General features: G+C 35.5%; 3 protein-coding genes across 12 annotated transcripts; all 3 read left to right on the top strand.

The window, feature by feature from the left end:
• The first annotated feature begins 700 nt into the window (after positions 1-700).
• LOC123220623 (splicing factor, suppressor of white-apricot homolog) lies at positions 701-4,963 on the top strand. 10 transcript variants are annotated; one of them, XM_044643146.1, is made up of 4 exons: positions 701-1,067; positions 1,825-1,982; positions 2,461-3,258; positions 3,456-4,963. In XM_044643146.1, exons 1-4 carry the CDS (start codon positions 806-808, stop codon positions 4,878-4,880), a joined length of 2,643 nt encoding a protein of 880 aa, XP_044499081.1. In that variant the 5' UTR covers positions 701-805; the 3' UTR covers positions 4,881-4,963. The 10 variants fall into 10 exon arrangements, with proteins under 10 accessions (XP_044499081.1, XP_044499119.1, XP_044499152.1 ...); XM_044643184.1 differs by having other exon boundaries at positions 743-1,688; positions 1,825-2,344; XM_044643217.1 differs by adding an exon at positions 2,133-2,225 and having other exon boundaries at positions 743-1,982.
• Positions 4,964-7,131: 2,168 nt separating this feature from the next.
• On the top strand, positions 7,132-9,539 carry LOC123192237 (WRKY transcription factor 42-like). The gene is made up of 6 exons (XM_044604720.1): positions 7,132-7,473; positions 7,581-7,628; positions 7,708-7,872; positions 7,972-8,277; positions 8,568-8,681; positions 8,767-9,539. The coding sequence occupies exons 1-6, from the start codon at positions 7,270-7,272 to the stop codon at positions 9,367-9,369; spliced, it is 1,440 nt and encodes a 479-aa protein (XP_044460655.1). The 5' UTR covers positions 7,132-7,269; the 3' UTR covers positions 9,370-9,539.
• Positions 9,540-12,126: 2,587 nt separating this feature from the next.
• LOC123220234 (aspartic proteinase A1-like) lies at positions 12,127-18,074 on the top strand. Its single transcript, XM_044642323.1, has 14 exons — positions 12,127-12,282; positions 14,314-14,692; positions 14,801-14,861; positions 15,397-15,491; positions 15,598-15,710; positions 15,838-16,006; positions 16,090-16,129; positions 16,228-16,292; positions 16,419-16,532; positions 16,632-16,696; positions 16,853-17,009; positions 17,091-17,210; positions 17,303-17,391; positions 17,721-18,074. The coding sequence occupies exons 2-14, from the start codon at positions 14,324-14,326 to the stop codon at positions 17,803-17,805; spliced, it is 1,542 nt and encodes a 513-aa protein (XP_044498258.1). The 5' UTR covers positions 12,127-12,282; positions 14,314-14,323; the 3' UTR covers positions 17,806-18,074.
• Positions 18,075-20,018: the final 1,944 nt, after the last annotated feature.

Genomic DNA, 20,018 nt, shown 5'->3' with positions numbered 1-20,018 from the left:
GACGGCCGCTCCCTCCCGAAGTAACCTCTCCTTCCGGCGATCTCTTCCTCCCATTTGGAGGTCCGATCGGCCCCCGGAGACGTCGTGGGAGACGAAGAACTTCATCGGGAAGACGAAGTTCTTCGTCTTCCCAGACGAAGACGAAGGCGTCGACTTCTTCTGGGAAGACGAAGAACTTCGTCTTCCTGATGAAGTTCTTCGTCTCCCACGACGTCTCCGGGAGCCGATCGGACCTCCAAATGGGAGGAAAGAGATCGCCGGAAGGAGATGTTGCTTCGGGAGGGAGCGACCGTCAGCAACGGAGCCGGAGAGGTCGTCGGAGATTTCAAAACCAAACCCTAGGGTGAAACTGTGATTTTTTAAAACTTAGGGTGGGGGAAAATTTTAATTTTTAAAGTTTAGGGGGGCAAAATTAGATTCTATTTTAGTTTATTTTTAATATTATAGCAAAAATGACAATTTTACCCCTACCACCGTTAGGGTTTGGTTAAATCTAACCGGTCATGGGTGGGTATTTGGTGTTTCCATAGTTAAAGGGGGGACTTTTGAGAAAACGCTAAACCTTGGGTGGGAAATAGTCGTTTGGCCTTTTAAAAATTAAAAAGTTTGAGTTTGAGAATTCACTGTACCTTGTGTGGGAGTAAGCCTTTTGGCTTATTTTAATTTCCCCTCACAAAAGCGCAAAAATAATAATAATAATAATAACTTGTCCGGTATCTGTAGAAGTGAAATTAAGACATAGGGTTTCATTAATCTTTATATATTCTCTCTCCCTCTCCCCAATCGAACGGTCAAAAATCAATCAATGGATCTGGAGGTGATCGGCCGGCATGCCCTGCTCTTCGACGACGACACCAACGCATCGTTCGTGAACTCCGCTGCCGCCTTGGTTGAGTGGAACTCACTCTCCATCGACCGTTACGACGTCCGCCACCTTCTCTCCTCTCCTCCGCCTCGCGTCAAGCGTCGTCTCTCGCCGCCACGTCATCCGGATTCCCCGTCGGAATCAGAGCTTGATCATGAAAGATACCTCGATTTGCCTTCCACGTCAGCAGAATACGAACAAGGTAATAGTTTACCTATCAATATATATTTTTATATCAAGTATTGAATTTTTGAAGTTCTATGTGTAAATTGGGGTTTGAATGAAAGTGATATTTTGTGTTTTAATTGTTGTATATAAAAATGAAAGTGTCGTTTGTTTATTTGTCGCATTCATTATTAAAGTGTTACAATTAGCTAAAATTAAATTTATCAGGGAGTACTCAAATCGATATTCTCTTGGGAGGTTTGTTTGGCGGCTGAGAATATAATTGAACCGAAAATATAAATATTTGGTTTACGTTTCATGTCATTTCTATATTTGAAGGGGCATTCTAATTTATATTAGTACCTAAATTCACGTTCCTCTGTGCTGTACTTGTTTGGTTGTGGAGAATTGAAACTGGGAAGAGAAACAAATCTTGAATTTCATGTTACATGCAGTTCTCTTTATTAAAAGTGTGAAGCCAAGCTTAATGACCAAACTTGGTCAATATATTTTTTACAGTAGTCCCTTTTGAATGCATTATCAGGCCAAAAATTTGGAGTATAGTTTTTAGTTTGTGTGGATGTTATGTATTACATCAATATTCAAAAGTTGCAGGAAGAATGGTAGTTTCCACCAGTTTCATCTTTCAGAGAGACAGGTAAGAATATTCTTACCTCTGGCTTTTCCTTTTAAGTTTCTTGGGATTTTTGCTGATATGGATTGCTAGTACCATTAAACGAGAAATGGTTGCATGCAAGATTGATTTTTAATTCTGCTTTTTGTTTTATTTCCAGATTTGGGTGATGGAGCCATACCTGTGAATGACAGTGGCTATAATGCTGTTCCCTTTTCATACGGAAACACTGGTGAATCCACTGTTGAAAGAAATGTTGAGGCTGAGTCTGGGTTTCGGCCTCCCTTCCCAGTGCCAGAAAGTTTACTTCAAAACCTAGTAAGTAGTTGCAAGGACGATTTCTATTTACATCATGATTTTCCATGTTATCAGCATATAATTGTTTGTTTGATACTTAACCAGATTGGCCGAATGATAGTTGTGAAAGGTGCATTTGTTATTCTAAGGCTTATCATGTCTAAGTTTCAGATGCTTGGCGCAGAGATGGAAGTTCTTGTGATCCAAGGTTGCCATTCGTGGGCTCCTTGTTTCCTTGTGATGTCATGACAAGGGGCCGTGCAGGTGGGATTAGGATGATAAAAATCTGTTGCTTTCACAAATCTTAACCCTTGAGAGCAAATGGGATGATACATATCTTCGTAGAGTTCTGTTTCTTGATCTTTGTGATTATCTGAATATAAGTGAGATTCGATTGGATTTTTCTCTTGGGATATTTAGTTAGTCTTTATTGGTTGTTGAATTTCTGGTTTATGTTTCATATTATTGAGACACAAATATTCTTTTATTTCTTTTTCAGCCTCCGACAGAGAAGGTACATCAAATCATTGCTAGGACTGCTATGTTTGTTAGCAAGCATGGTGGGCAATCTGAAATAGTTTTGAGGGTCAAACAAGGAGACAACCCAACATTTGGGTTCTTGATGCCTGATCATCATCTGCATTCATACTTTAGATTTCTCGTTGATAACTCGGATCTTCTGAGTGAAGAAAACAAAAATGAAAGCGGGCTTGATCAAACCACTGGTGTCGGAGGAGGTGGTGCATTGTCTTTGCTTGGTTCTGTGTATGGTTCTGGAGAGGATGAAGATGATGGAGCTGAGGATACCCTGGAACTTAAAAGAAACAAGTCTGGGGCTGCTTCTGATTCTGTTAATGCAACCATTTCGAAGGGTTCTGAGCAGACAGAATCTCCTGGAAATGTGGCTAGGAAGGACGAGAAAGTTTCTAAGCATTCGTTTCCTTCTTCAAAAGAGAAGGCTCCTATGATAAAAAGAAACCAATCAGTTAGTGCGGTAAAGTTTAGAACTTCAAGTGGGACAAAAAAAGAATGTGACTTGGCTTCACTTCGCCCTGCTGCTGATAAGCCACAAGGTTCTGCTTCACCAAGCAAGCCCAAGTTTGAATTACCTGTTGTGGAGCCTCCATCTGACATGAAGAGAGCAGTTGAAAAGATAGTTGAATTTATCCTCAGAAATGGGAAAGAATTTGAGACCGTTCTTGTTGAACAGGACCGTGCCTATGGAAGATTTCCGTTCCTTCTGCCATCAAACTTGTATTATCCCTACTATCTAAAAGTTCTTAATAGTTCTGAAGAGGTGAGTTTCGCCAATGTAATGTTTTCTGTCCTTACAAATTATTTCATCGTGAGTTTGTCATCCATTTGTCTATTGATCTTTACATTCCATGAATACCATGTGGTATGACTACCCTTAGAATCTATCCCAAAGTTCATCAATGTCCATGATGTTTCTTTTCCCTTTTCGCTGATATGTTTTTTCTCATTGGTTTACAGTCAAAGTTACCTGGCAAGGGTTCCAGTTCTGATAGGCGTGATTCAACAGGGTTGGGGGTGGACAAGAAAAAGGCTGTATCCAAAGAAAGTGATATGCAATCCTTAGGATCTGATATACCTTATGATTCTGACAAGAAGGAAAAGTTTAAGATGGTAATAAGCAAGTCGAAGAAGGATGGACAAGAACAACCTTCAAAAGTCACTGCACCTAATACTGGTGTCACCTTGAATGCAGCTGCAGCTGCTGCCATTCTTCAGGCAGCTACACGAGGCATTAGAAATCCCAATCTAGACATTCTATCAAATAAGTCTTTAAATGGTTCCAGTCAAGGCCCTATCAGTGAGGGTGGACAGACTTCTCAGTGCCAGAGTTCTGAACAGAGGTTGGATCAGAAGGGGGAGCCAAGTATTCCTGTACCTGTTGCAAATGCTATCGCAAAATCAGCTGCTATTGCTGCTGCAAGTGAGGCTGACTCATCTGAGGCCAGCTTGACAGAAGAACAGAAGTTGAAGGCTGAGAGATTGAAGAGGGCAAAAGTTTTTACCGCCATGATTAAAAGTAAAGCAGCACCTTCAAAAAATGAAACATTGCACTGCTTATCTGTAGGACCGGCAGGTTCTGGGTTTTCTGGATCAAGTGCTGAGGTTGCAAATCTCTTAGGCAAAGAAAGAGAGGGCAGTTCGGTTCCAGTTGATGTTGATACTTCTAGCAAAAATGAGAAGATTGAAATGAAAGATTTTGGTGAAGATAGTGAAAGACGTTCAAAGAGGAAGTATCGTTCAAGATCTAATGGGGATGGAGAAGAGGAGGAAGAAGAAGAAAAGGAAGAAAATGATCACAAGCGCTCTAAAAAGAAACGGCATTCTCATCGATCTTCACACCACAGCAGGGACAGAAAAAGACATTCCTCATCAAAGGACAGAGATTCTCGGCATCGGCACTCACGACATCGACATAGGCAACATAAATTCTCTGATGATGAATCTCAAGAGTCCAAAGATTTGCAGAAGCATGATAGCTCCTATGATGATGAGCATCGCAATTCTCGACCTCGACACAAGCATGTTAGCTCCTCAGATGATGAGCATGGTCGCCACCGACATCATCGCAGGCGCAAATATAGCTCTGATGAGGAGCACAGACACCTAAAGCATAGGAAGAGGTCTCACTCGGAAAGAGAAGTAGACCTGGAGGAAGGGGAGATTAAATCAGATCAATCAAAAGCAAGCAATAGCAATGCCCTTAGTAGAGAAACTTCTGCGGATGTATCAAAATCATCATATCATGCTAGTAGGGAACCTTCTGTGGATTTATCAAAAATAAATCAAGATGGAAGGGCTTCATCTCAGCCCTCCAATTCAACTAGTGAAGTTTCTGATGATTTGAGAGCAAAAATCCGAGCTATGTTGATGGCAACCCTGTAATATGTACTTAAATTAGCTGTATAACATTTTAACTTTCTTTTGTGATATCTCTTAACTTTAATCTTTATTTTTGTTTACTGAAAGCCAATTTTCCCCCTTTTTTTTCCCTGATGAGTAACCCTTATTTGAGTCTGGTCATTTGTTTTGTATCTAGTTGGGAAAGTTTTACATCAAATATGTAAAACTTTAGATGCAACGATCGGGTTTCACAACTATTATATGATATAAGCCAAGATTTTGATAATTTTATTTATATTTTTTGTATTTAAATCCCTGCTCTTTTTTTTTCCCTTTCTTTAGGTGGCAAATTCTGTGTGTTTCAACTAATTAAAATATATAATGAAAACTTACTTGCAAGGCTATCATATATGGGGATAGGTTCGAGTTAAGTTAGTTTGGATTTATTTTTGTATTTGACTTGAAGAAAGTAAATTCGAACTGAAGTTTAAATTGTACAGTTTGACTTGAGTTTGAGAGTCTCTGAATAATTTTTCACCTAAACTTTTTATTTTCTAATAATTTTTCTTCTTCTCTTTCTTAAGTGATTCTTTCTCTCCTTTTTTGGTGACTTCTTGTCTTCTCCAGTGTCAATGTTTGTTATTTGAGTTGGTTCAAACATAAATTGATCCTTATTTGGACCTGATTTGAATCCACCTAGTTGAAATTTAGGTTAGGTAAAGTTGTTCCTGGATAGAAAATCTTTGGGCAAAAAGTTGAATGGTCCAGTAGATGCCTAACTTTGTGGGGATGACTCTTGACTTTGAGCTGCTACTTTACCAGACCTGTACTGATATTATGGTAAAACTAGCAGGACCAAGGCAGTTAAGGTGATCCTACGAGACCACTTTTCTGTTTCAATAGGACTTGTATATGCTTTGATTTTCTTTTGAGTTTTGGTACCTCAGCTAGGTATAGTTTCTTTGTATATTTTCGCTACATTAACTCTCATAAATCTAGTTCATTAGCCATAGCAGATTTCAACACCACTCAGCTGTGCGGTTGGATCTGAACTGAGAGGAAAAAGTACAAGGACCAAGACGAGTTCTTCTTCTCCTTCTTTTCTTCTTTCTTCATTGACTTCATCTACAAGGTAATTTCTACTGTCACTTTGAAGATAGACACAAGGATTACGAGAGACAGAAAAAAAGAGATCCATCTTTCTAGTTTTCTTCCTACAGTTTTACAGTCAGATCACTTTTATGGCTTTTCTGCTACTGTGATTTTAAAAACATGTATTAAATTATTACATGTCAATGATGAACATTCAGTATCGTCTTAATCAAGAATAACATAATTAAATTACTTTGAAATTTAGCACTTAATAATTAAGCTTTACATCATATATTTTAAAACCTTCAAGTATTGATTAGTATTAAAAAATAATCTCCCTGTCTATTTGACTTCATACTTACAAGCCACCTGTAAATTTGACGCACCACCTTACCTCACACATTGCGACTAGAATCTTGTATATCCTCCATTGGACACTTCACATTTCTTCCCTTTTTTACATTATTGATTTCTTCTTCTTCCTGCTCTTCGTCCCACCATTATTTTAAAAGCCATATCATATTGGTTATAATTAACATCCAATGTAGATATTAGATTATATTGATTTAAGGTTAAATCGAATGAATTTTATTCAGCTATAATTCAACCATTGATTCATACTTTTTTAAGGTTAATATAACTAAACCCCTTACCAAAAATAAAACGACTCAAATTAAAGTATACCATGTATTAATAATAATTATTACATCATTGAATTGAGTTATTAATATGAAAGTTTGAATTTAGTTTTTAAGATTATAACTATACATATAAGACACTCGATTGAAAATATATATTATTAAATCTTATTTAATAAATATATCTTAAATATATATAATTTTAATCATATCTAATTGACATCACTGATTTATTTAACTTATAGTATTGATTCATTTATCTTTAAAAGATTGTTTAAATAGTAAAAACATACGACTTTAGAGTATAGAGTTCGGATTTAAATTTAGTGATTATAAGTTTACCCACTATACTAAATATTTTATGTTCTCAGATTGATCGAAATGTCAAGTCCAAATCATTTTCCATTCATAGTGTTTATTATATTTTTTATTACCTAGAAGCTTTTATTAGAGTCGGGTAATTAGATGTTACCCTTTAAACCTAATTGGTTTGAAGTGTGTCAATATTATATTATTATTTACACGTCTTCAATTATCTCTCTCTCTCTCTCTCTCCACAACATAAGCAATAACCCCTTGACAAAGGAATGTGACTCTTCTTTGATACTCTTTCTCTTACTTTCTTCCTTTCCATTAATAACACAAAACCACTCAACTCTACTCCTCTTCAATTCAATACCATCAAGAACAAAGACTTCACCATGGATGTCCACGCTTCTTCTGCTCAAGATCGAACTCTCAATATCGATTCTGCAGGAGATGAGGGTTCTTATAGAAGGGTAGTCAATGAGATGAACCTCTTTCCTCAAGATCATAACGAAACGTCGACCTTGCTTCATGCCAACAAAGAAACAGCTCCCATTCATGACCGAGATGAGCAAGAAATAATCGAGCTCGATGTCAATGTAAGTTTTCATCATGTATGATCATATATATAATATATATCAGTAAATTCAGTGTTATTTTTCTTTCTAATTATGTATAGTTTTCTTTTTTTTTCTTTGAATTGCAGACTTGTTTAAATCTCTCTACGATTAGCATGAGTAGTGAGACGGATCAGGTTTGTCTGTGTGAGATTTTGATCATCTATATCTATTGTTTCTGTGATGTTTATTATTTTCTTCTTCTTCATGTGACAGATTTCAGTCATCCGGGCAGACTTGAAGAAGATGAATACTGAGAATCAACGTTTAAAGAGCTTGCTTAATCAAGCCAACAATAACTACCGTGCATTACTGATGCATTTATACACATTTATGCAAGCTCAGCATGTCTTAAGACATGGAAGATTTCAAACTCCTGAGGTAATTAATTGATTTTACTGGAATTACAGCATCAATGGTAAATTTTGTACGCCTTTATTTATGAAGCTGGTTTTGATATGAAGCATGTTAATTGATTAGATGGCGAAGAGGATTGAAGGAGTCAGTGTTGCAAGGCAGTTTATGGATCTGGGTCAAGCTGGAAAGGATCATCATGAACTTGCTCAATCTTCTATATCGCCCGAAAATATCATAGTTGAGTCCATGGAAGCACAGAAGATTAACGAAATTGTTGCAGTTGATCGTTTGGATAATAGAGAAGAGAGCCCAGAACGAGTTCATCCATCTGGGTGGATTTCAAACAAAGTTCGCAAGTTTAATTCTTCACAGACAATGACGATCAGAAAAGCCCGAGTCTCAGTTCGAGCTCGATCAGAAGCGGCTATGGTGAGTATTAAACAAGTTTAAGATCAAATTTTCATAGGAGGGTGTATAAATACTGTTTAGAAACATCATCTCCTTTGACAATAATTTCATAAACAAACGAAAACAAATGGCAGACATGAGACATAGATTTACGAGCACACAAGAATAAAGCGCCTGCTTTTGTTGAAGTAAGATTCAAGAAAGAGACAAAAAGGAGGCTGAGAGCTAAATTGTATACTGTTCTTCTCTAGTTTCCTATTTTTATATTTAGGTTGAATATTTTTAAACTCATTTTGTTGCATATATGACAGATTTCTGATGGATGTCAATGGCGAAAATATGGGCAGAAGAAGGCCAAAGGAAACCCTTGTCCTCGAGCTTACTATCGTTGCACCATGGACTCCAATTGCCCGGTTCGCAAACAGGTGCAAAAACTTGTTAAGACCTAGATAAGATGAGAATTTATGTAGAAAAAGCTGAAATTTTGAATCGAATTGGTGTCCAAAATAGGTACAACGATGTGCGAAAGATCGAACTGTTCTTATAACGACTTACGAAGGCAATCACAACCATCCACTGCCTCCTGCTGCTGTGTCAATGGCATCAACAACATCAGCTGCGGCGTCCATGCTCCTTTCGGGATCAATGATCAGCCCAGATGGGATGATTAGCTCACCAAGTTTGGCATCACTCTCTGCTTCAGCGCCATTTCCTACTGTTACTTTAGACCTCACTCAGCACAGTCCCGAAAATCCCACACAGTTTCAATGCCCAGTAAGCCAAGTTCATGGCTCTTCTCAAAACCTGCCTCTCAGTTCTCTCGCCATGCCACATGTTTTTGGTCAGCTGGTTAATGAGCAACCAAACAATATTTTGGGTCTTCTTAGAACACTGAGAGTTCAAACTCCCTGTTTACCGCAAAATGAGACGCAGGCGACTGTGCCATATGACAACATGAGCGCGGCATTAACGGCCGCCATTAAATCTGATCCAAGCTTCACTGCAGCTCTAGTGGCCGCCATCACTTCCATTCTCGGCAATTCTCATGATCAAAACCAGCAAAATGGTAACAACTCTACAACTACAGGAAACAGCAGCGACATGAACACATGAGAATCTGAACTCAGAAGAGATCTATATAAATTTAGGATCAGCTACTTTCTATCCCATCGGAAAGCCAAATGTTCTTAATTGAAATGAGAGTTCTTAGCGGTGGGTTATTGTTATGCCCAGCAGGGTAGTTGTAAAAAAAATGCTTCATTATTATGAGCTTATGTTAAGAGTTAATGTGTTGCCGTAACACCTAATTCAAAGTCAGCTCAAAATCCCAACAAACTGAGTTTCAAACTCAATTTAGAAATAATTTAATTTTAAATTTTATTTGAATTAATCCGAATTCAAATATTCAGATCATCTTGAAAGTATTACTGATCTTATCAATATTGTAAAGTATTTAGTTGCCCTGACTACAGTGATAAAAAATACACGTGATTCATATTTTATCCTCGGTGCTAAGATTTTTGAGTCAGAGTAAGAATCTCCTCTTCTGTAGAAACAGTTCATCTTTCTGTCGTTGTAGATGTTATAAGTTTCCAGTTGTGCAGTAGAGTTTGAAGATCGGCTGCCCTAATTTTATTTCTTCTTCTAGAGTGCATTAATGATGGAGATTGAAATTTCTTAGAGTAGATTCAAATCAAAATAAATAGTGATCCAAGCTCGAAAAGCTCAGGTCGAATCCACCCATGATCACTATGGTGATTACTTCTATGGAAGTTCGATAGTTCAATGACTAAGGTAGGTCGCAATTGCCGACCTATTTGCATCAGGGTTTATCTGTCTTGCCTTATATATTCTAGACCATAAAGCTGTTTTGATAGAGAAGAACATGGAGGAAATGCGTTTTAAAAAGGCTGTACCCACCTAATCTAGGCTAATTTGTAGTTAACACAAAGTGCTTAAGCATTTGAGCTTTTTTATTATTATTATTATTTTTTTTTATTTCAATTGAACCTAACAATCATTAATACGGTTGAATTCCATTGAATTGCTCCAACTCGAATTTAGATGAAATGAGTTGAATTTGAGTCCATTCAAATTGAACGTAAAAATTATTTTTTTAATTGAGTTTAAATTTTAATTTGTCTATCTCTCATTGGCTCTTTAAATTTTCAATCGATATCAATTGAGTTCATTCAAATTCGATATGAATTGATTGTAACCCTAATCATTAATGTGTATTAAATAATATTCAACAAACCAAGCAATAATGTAGAGAAAAAAAAAAAAAGAGAGATATTTCAACTTGTATAAGAGCAAAGTTGTCCTCTTAGAAAGAATTAATTAGGGTTTTTGTGTCTTTGATTTGATTCCTGACTGAGTATTTGTTCCTTTTTTTTTTTTTCCTTTAATAATAGAAACATAACACATGAATTATTAAGTGTTCTTAGGGTTACATTGATAGGCTCAAAACAAGCTTCGATAGCTTCAAGCCTCTAATTTGAGTTTGAGTTAAGTCGATTTAAATCTGACAAATAGTTAGGAATTTGTTAATAAATTTATTTTTTTTAACTTTTTTTTCATCATCATCTTCAAAGTCTATTTTTTCTAACATTGATTTCATCGGCAACTCAAAATTAAGTTAGATTTTATAAATTCGAGTCGATCACTGTTTCGGGTTGGCTTCTATGGAATTCATCCCCAATTATATTACATTACAATTCAGCATCAATATACCACTACTCATTGCCCATATACAAAGAAACTATGTAACCTTTGAAATGTTCATGCGGCACGGGCACGGGCACATGAACTAAGGAAAGAAATGAGTACACTTCTTCAGCCCAGCCCATTCAAATTTCAAACATAAGACTCCTGAGCCCAACCCAAACGTGTATAAAATAATTATAAATAAACAAAACTTTGGGTGAGAAATTATCACTATGCCTGATATAATTTTATTAATATAATTATATATATATATATATATATATAAATACGCATATATTTAATATATATTGTTAAAAAATTCTAAATTAATAATAAAACAATATCCAATTATATTATAATTTATCATGCATATATCTATTGATATATTAAAAAGTAAGTACGTATAACAGTACTCAATTATAATTATAATATGAAATAATACTTCATCAATTAATAGATAGGTATTAATAAATAATAATTATATAATTGAATAATCTTAAATTAAATATAAAATAGATAGTTAGACCACCCATTTACATGATTTTATCGTTAATGATAAAATTGAAGTTATCTTAAATTGAACTTGAATTTGGGTAAGTTCTAATTTGATTTGATTTGAAATGTCAAATTTAAGTCTACACTTGTGCTCGATGAGCTCTCCCAAGCTAGTTTAAGAAAAATCAATTTAAAATTCGATTATAATATCAAACTGAACTCAAATTGGTTAAAAGTGATTAAAATAATATCATTTTAATTAATTTAAATCAAATTTTTTTAAACTCGTAAACTTTGAGTTTAACAATATAAATTCATTATATTCAAATTCAAATTTACTTAATCTAAACTCATTTTAAATTTATTCGAATTAAATAATATTATTTATAATAGAAGTTTTTTAAATATAAATAAAAATTCAATCTCATTGCCCTTAAATAACGAATTTTGTTGCGTGACACTTTAATTTAATTTTGAATAATAAGAGTTTCTTGTCAAATTCCTACATTAAAAATCTTACCTAATTATTGTTATTTTTTCAAAAGTGCCCAAACGAATGGTCATTGTAATGCATCAGCATCAAGCTTGATAGTCAATCGACGCATGACATCAACTTTACTTAGTTTCAATCTCTTAGCTACCAAGGAAAGAATATCCGATCATCACGCACACGTGTACGGTCCTCGTGTCCTACAATTGCCCGCTCAACCCACTCTCCAGCGCTTTATTAACAGCACCAAAACTGCACTGATACCTCTCATCTCACAGTTGTTTCTCGTTTCGACGACTCTCTTTATCGATTTCCAATTCCGACTCACTGAGTGGGTAATTATAAATTTTAATTTGAATCTATTCAATTTTCTCGCTTTAATTTCTTTAGTTATAGTTTCGATTACGCAATATCATTGCGTTTTTGCTAGTTCGACTTTTTCTCATGTGATCGTTCTGTTTGGTTGGTGAGAAAATGCGAGAAAGCAAGCCGATCGGAAGTGATAAGTGAATGAGAAAACTGATTGCTGTCTTTATCCAATGTGCTTTTTATTATTTTGACGCTAATTTTATGTTTGATGTTGTTTATGCTAATTTCGTGGAGTTTGAAGCTCTTTTTTTGGGAATCGAACATGCGGATAATCAAGTTATAGTTCTGTTTGGATGCTGAGAAAATTTGATAAAAATTAAGCGACCGAATGTAATGATTAGCTGAGAATGTGAAGCACTGTCTCTCTGGATCTTGTTTTTAATAATTTTGACATTTAGTTTTAATTTCATGAGTTTTAGATTTTACAAAGTTTCTGATAATAGAGTTATCTTTCGAAAATGGACAATTAGAAGTATCAAGTGGCTGAGAAAAGTATGGTCTTCATCTGTTGACTGTTTTGATCATTCTGACTTTTATTTCACGGAAGATATTGAATATTTTGTTGTTTTAATATCGTGGAGTACAAGAATTTCTGGGAATTAAACCTTTGGAAAATATGAGATTATAAGTATGATTCTGTTTGTTCGACATGTTTAATGGTTTGCTTTCTGGGTAAATAAAGACTAGGAAAGGAGAGGTTTGGTATAGACTAGATTAACAAATTTTTGCTAAGTGGTCGCTTGGGTGGCCAAGGTAGGGTGCCCAAGCCAGTGAACGTGGGTTTTCAATGGTAATATATCAAGATCAAACTTTTGATTTATTTAATATTGTAATTGTGGGGTTGGTCACCTACTTGGTGTGGTCGGTTTATAGTGGCAAAATCTCTACCTTTATTTGTATACTTTGTTGTCCCTGCAAACAAAAGTAGCTTACAAAAATGAATTCTGTTTAAATTTGGTGGATACAGACAGGCTTGCTTGTTTCTTACAATTTTGTCACTATGAAATACCAGACTGGTGATGTTGAGGAGTCTTAGACTGTAGGTGTGTATGCTATGAGTAATCAGGCATGATACACTAGTGAAACTCAGTCTTTTGGTCTTTTGATAAGTGCTTATGTGGGTACATGTTTACCTAGTGCTCGTAAATTTTAACACAACCTATTTATTTGATATGACATGACACGAAAAAAATCTAATAGAGTTGAGTTTTTCAACAAATTGTAGATCAGGTCAATTTGACATGATTCGATAGTAAATTAGATTGTGTTTGGGTTGATACACTAGTAATCCGAACTGATTTGAATGCTTAAGTAAATGTTATTGTAGTAGAATTTGTTGGAGATGAATTAAAGAAATGTTAAAGGACAAGTATTAGCAGATGAAATCTTTACATGTTACATAAAAATATATCTCTATATAGTTGTAATTACTGTGATTATTCTTGATTTTGATTTACTAAATTATCTTATTTATTGTATTGTGAGAATAAGATTTGGTTACTAAGATTATTGGCGTATTTTAAAGGGTCTAAGTACATAATTTTTTTGGGCCATTTCTAAACATGACAAATTGTTGTGTTGCATGTTTTGCTAGTAGTAGGTTGAGATAATTTTAAAAACATTTAAGATAGTGGAAAGATTGGTTTTAAGGTTGGGAAATTTTGACATGATTTTCAAGACACAAACATAATCTGATGACAAATGTGGTGAAATATGATAATGCAATGTAGAATGTGGTCTGCAAATTTGTACCACTAACCCCTATTTTTAAATTAATAAGATTGTTGTTAATACAGTTATTTTGCTATGAATACAATTTTGTTTACTTCTTGTTAATATTGTTGTTAGTACACTTACCTCTATTGTAGAAATTAGTTAGCATTACAGGTTATGTACAACATTACTGAATTCATAGCAGATATTCACAGTTTCCTTAGCTTGTAGTGAAGATTAATATAGTAGTTAATAATTAATAATTTTGCCATTAAAATTTACAGTTTTGTCAACATGGGAACAAAGTTGAAATCCATTATGGTCAGCTTCTTCCTTTGTTTGCTTCTTTTTCCTATGGTTTTCTCTACCCCCAACGGCGGGTTATATAAAATTGGACTCAAAAAGAGGAAGTTTGATCAAAACAACCGGCTTGCTGCGCGGCTTGACTCCAAGGAGAGAGAGTCACTCAGGGCTTCTATTAGAAAATATCATCTTCGTGGAAGCTTAGGAGAGTCAGGGGAGGCTGATATTGTACTGAAGAACTACATGGATGCTCAGTACTTTGGTGAGATTGGTATTGGAACGCCCCCACAAAATTTCACTGTTATATTTGACACTGGTAGTTCAAATTTGTGGGTGCCCTCGTCTAAGTGTTATTTCTCAGTGAGTAATTCTACTTTTCTCTGAATGTCTTAAGTGGGATTTATGTGTTGAGAAATGTAGGTATAAATATTTTCTATGAGATTATCATGATTGTGAATCTGGGCACAGGTTGCTTGCTATTTCCATTCCAAGTACAAATCAAGCAGCTCAAGTACTTACAAGAAGAATGGTTTGTACTGCTTTTTGTTAATTTGAATGCTGCTTAAATTTTTAATTTTTTGATTGCCTTTTAGCTATGATGCCAAATTTTTCTTTGCAATCATACTCTATATGTGGGTTTTCTGTATGCCCTTTTCATGACCAAAAGTATTTTATCACTGAAGAACTTCTTTGTTTTTTGGGAAATGGGGGAATCCCTAGATTGCTAACCCCTGGGGTCTATGGCTGAAGTATTATTATAGTTTGATTACTTTTTTTTTTTTATGGATATATGCTAATGTATACAGTCTAGTACTTAGTTGCAATTTTTATGCCCTGTACTGGAGTCTCATCAAATATGTTCAACAGGCACATCATTTAGAAGCCTTTGAATTGGTGTTTCAATTTATAGATGATAGTTGGCAGTATCATGCCTTATCCATTTCCATCACTGTTTTTATGTGTGATTGGATGAATGTTCATGTGCATGGCAATTCAATAGTAAGAAGGTAGTAGGAGTTTGTCATAAATGGCAGAGAACTTATTCAGTTTTGATCCTTACACAGGTAAATCAGCAGATATCCATTATGGAACTGGAGCTATCTCAGGGTTCTTTAGTGAAGACCATGTCAGAGTTGGTGATCTTGTGGTTAAAGATCAGGTAATTATAAGGTCTTGATCTTGTGTTCTAACTGCAGTAATAATTATAATATCACTTTTTTACCTTGTGGCTTTTGCCTTTGCTTGATAGTTATGGTATGTTTCAGGAATTTATTGAAGCAACCAAAGAGCCTGGCCTCACATTCCTTATGGCCAAGTTTGATGGCATTCTTGGCCTTGGATTTCAAGAGATTGCTGTTAAGAATGCTGTTCCTGTGTGGTAAAGTGGTGCACCTTAACTCTTATTTTTTGCTCTTTTAGATTTTTTTATTCAAGTTTATTGGTTATAGATGAATAGGTGGTGTAGAAGTTCCGTTTCCAAGATCTCTAACTTATAAGTGCTTCAGGTACAATATGGTGAATCAAGGTCTTGTTAGTGAACCTGTTTTTTCATTTTGGTTTAACCGAAATGCTGATGAAGCAGAAGGGGGTGAAATAGTTTTTGGTGGGATGGATCCTAATCACTACAAGGGTGAGCACACATATGTTCCTGTGACACAGAAGGGGTATTGGCAGGTTTGTGGCAACTTCTTTTGGTATTTATTGTAGGATATTTCCATCTCAATTTTCTGAATATGATCTGCTGTCTTGTTGGGCAGTTTGACATGGGTGATGTCTTGATTGATGGTAAAACGACTGGTGAGTAAAATATTTGTCACTTATATTGTTCTATGGAGTCACTGAGTGCAGTTGGTCATCAATTGTTTTTCTTCCTAACTGTTGGCTTTCTTTTTCAGGGTTCTGTGCTAGTGGATGTGCAGCAATTGCTGATTCAGGAACCTCGTTGTTGGCTGGCCCAACGGTGTGTATCAATATCTGTGTGTAGTGTTCAAGCTTTTGGGCCATTGACTGCAGTTTTTACATACATAAGTGTACATACTGTTTGTTACATGATCGACTGAAGTACTTTTTTCTATTTAACTTGTAGACTATCATAGCTGAAGTCAACCATGCCATCGGAGCCTCTGGGATAGTTAGTCAGGAATGCAAGGCTGTAATTTCACAATATGGAGAAACCATAATTGATATGCTTTTAGCTAAGGTATCTATAGGCAGCTGGCATACCTCTGGTAGAAATAATCAATAATAAAGCATTGTTTCTTCATTTTTGGTTTTTAATTATCATCAATTTGTTTGCCAGGATGGGCCAGAAAAAATTTGCTCTCAAATTGGTTTGTGCACATTTGATGGGACTCGAGGTGTAAGGTAAATTGTTGACTTGTTTGTCTTGAAAAATGTATTTCTTTTACTAAACCCATAGACAATGTTATGAATATTGCACATGCAAATAATTTGCATAGATGTGTGTGAATTGTGTGAGTATACATTGCTTGTTGAATTGTTTTAATGGGATGCGATCAGTATGGGCATTGAGAGTGTCGTTGATGAGAATGCAAAGAGATCATCCGGTGGTGTGCACGATGCAATGTGCTCAACATGTGAGATGACAGTTGTATGGATGCAGAACCAGCTCAAGCAGAATCAAACACAGGAGCGGATTATTAGCTATGTTAATGAGGTGAAATGATGTCTTTTTATTTGGTATATTTGTGGGAGTCCCAGTTTTGTGTTTCCTCAAGGCTTTCCTCTGGTAATGCAGCTCTGTGATCGGCTGCCCAGTCCTATGGGAGAATCGGCTGTTGATTGTAGCACTTTGTCTGCCTTGCCTAATGTTGCCTTTACCATCGGTGGAAAGACATTCAGCCTCAGTCCTGAGCAGGTTCATTATAAATTAGTTGGGACTGGTAATTGTGTTTATTGTATTTGTCACGATAATCCTTAACAAATTTCATATGGATGATGCCATGACAGTACATCCTAAAAGTTGGTGAGGGAGAAGCAGCGCAATGCATTAGTGGATTTACAGCGCTAGATGTGCCTCCACCACGTGGTCCTCTCTGGTATGGCTATTCTCTCAAATTAATTTATCTGTTTTTATATCAGGGGTGGATTCGGACCTGGAAAATTTAGTTTGAGCTAATGATGATTTTGGCGTAAAAGCCACAAAAAATGAAATGAAAAAGAATCATTAGAGAAGATAAATTTTAGTGACTCTTCCAAATTGAGTCAGCTTGACTCGAACTCAAGTTGGGGTTATCTCTGGTTGAGCTCCACTGTTTTGAGTTAAACACCGAGTCGGATCTACCCCTAATCATCATTATGAAAGGCTGCATGTTGGGGATTTTGTATAATCTCTGAAACCTTGCCACTTGTATTTGTGACAATGCAGGATCTTGGGGGATGTTTTTATGGGCACCTACCATACAGTTTTTGACTACGGCAATATGAGAGTTGGATTCGCGGAAGCCGCCTAAAATGTAGCTTTTCTATCTTTGTTGAAGGCGTTGGAGTGAACAATGTAAATAGTTGGTGTTCTGTGTCTATCGCGTTCTATTGTAGTAAGTCGCAACTTATTGACGGAGATATAATCACGTCATGTTTGTCAAGTGGTTAATCATCCTGTTGTAATGGAACTTGTGTCTGTGTTGGGATCGGAGGCTCTGATACTCTTCTAATATCTTACTCTGCTGTATATGCAGTTCTCTTTTTAAGTAATGGTTACTCGAATTTCTGTTCACTAAAATCACCCAGTTTCTTATTTCTATACATCCGCACCGCACCCATGTGATTCGCGAAATGAATAACAGGGTCTTAGGAAAAATATTTAAGTTTCGGATTCAAATCGAGAGTAAGTTAAATTTTGATAATGGGGTTTTGGTGTTTGGGGTTTTTGCTGTACTGAATTCCACATCTGCAACGGATTGGTTGTGATGTGAATGACGAATTATTCCAATGGGATACGATTGCTTTAAATTTAATCAATCATGTGGTGAAGAGGCGTATGTATGGTGGTAGCTTTGATGGGATGGCCGTGAAATCTGGGAATATGTCCTTTTGTGAATTTAACGGATTTCTCATCTGCAACGGATTGGTTGTGATGTGAATGACGAATTATTCCAATGGGATACAATTGCTTTAAATTTATTCAATCATGTGGTGAAGAGGCGTATGTATTGTGGTAGCTTTGATGGGATGGCCGTGAAATCTGGGAATATGTCCTTTTGTGAATTCAACCCCAGGAACCCTGAATCAAGCTAGTTTAGATTGAATTTAAAATTTGTTTTGAAGAGTCAGTTTCAAATTGGAGTTTTAGTTTGGTTTACATGTAAACTCTTCAGTGATATCATTTATTTGGATTGTGAAACTATTGTCCCTTCTTATGATATTGTTTAGTGTTAATGACACTACAATGATACTGTATACAAATTTGAATTCGAGTTTGAATTGGATATTATAATTTAGATTCAAATTTGTAAAGTCGGATTGAATCCACACTTGTCGATTCTCAGAGTCCGGTAATCCTAATCTTACGTTGATAGTTTCGGTGGAAAAAGTGATAGAATAAGTTCCTATTCTATAATTGATGGATCCATGATTCTTAGTGGGGTTTTGCTATCATCTTGTTGGCTTGGTAAACACCTTTTGGGTCAAGAATACGGTAAAATTCCCTTGTTAAAGGTGTCATACTGACCTCGAAAAGATGCCACAAAATCCGTTTTTGTTGCAAAAAAGATGAGCACTTAGTGAAGACAATGACTAAAAAGACTTTGATTTCTGAATCGAAACTCGCAAATCAGGCCATTAAAATAGGGTAAATGACTGTGTGAACACAAAGCGCGGCTACAAGATTGATTGATCATGGCATTTTGACTAAAAAGAAAGGCAACAGTTTGGGTTGCTCAAGGAAGAAGTGGGTCTCCGAAAATTCCATTGGGAATTTGGTTTGAACTGATTCTGGTCAGCCTTGTTGATTGCTTACCATAATCACTTTATTTGAATTTCGAGGTTTTTCGGTCGAACTCTCTATTGTGTTGACTGTCACAATAAGGGTTTGAGATTATTGGGTGTTTCCATTCTTGTACAAGGTGTTCCAAAGTTAAAGTATGAATTTTGATAAAATTTATAATAATCAATTCAAGTCAAGGTTTGTTAAGTTAGTTCATAAAATCATTGGATATCTATTAACGAAGTGAACAATATTATACGAGAGGTGAACAACCTCATTAATAAGTTGGATATATAGTTAAACTAAATAATCTCAAGAGGAATGATGAATTCGAACTGAATCAGTTTATATCATATCCACCCCTATTTGTAAAAGTAATTTATACTAAAGTATTTTTTATCTTTTGTTAGATATTTCTTTCTATTGTATTTCAACCGTTAAAATCTATTTAGGTGGATTTAATTAAATTATAATGTAACATTTTAAACTATGGTTGAAATCGAGTCAAACCAAGTTAAGTAATATTTGGTTCAAGTTTGATGAGCTATTGAGTTTTTAATTCTAGTTCAGGATTAACTCAAGTTTAATCCGAATTCACTTCAAAAATTTATTTAAACCATTTAATTTTTAAATATTTTTTGAACCCCACAACTTTGTGTATTTATCAATTATCATATATATATATATATATATATATATATATATATATATATATATATATATTCAAAGTCAAAAAAATAA

The sequence above is a fragment of the Mangifera indica genome, chromosome 1 (assembly GCF_011075055.1).
Source record: "Mangifera indica cultivar Alphonso chromosome 1, CATAS_Mindica_2.1, whole genome shotgun sequence".
Lineage (NCBI taxonomy): Eukaryota > Viridiplantae > Streptophyta > Magnoliopsida > Sapindales > Anacardiaceae > Mangifera > Mangifera indica.
The sequence above is the reverse complement of the archived record's forward strand: the minus strand, read 5'-3'. Positions and strand labels throughout refer to the sequence as shown.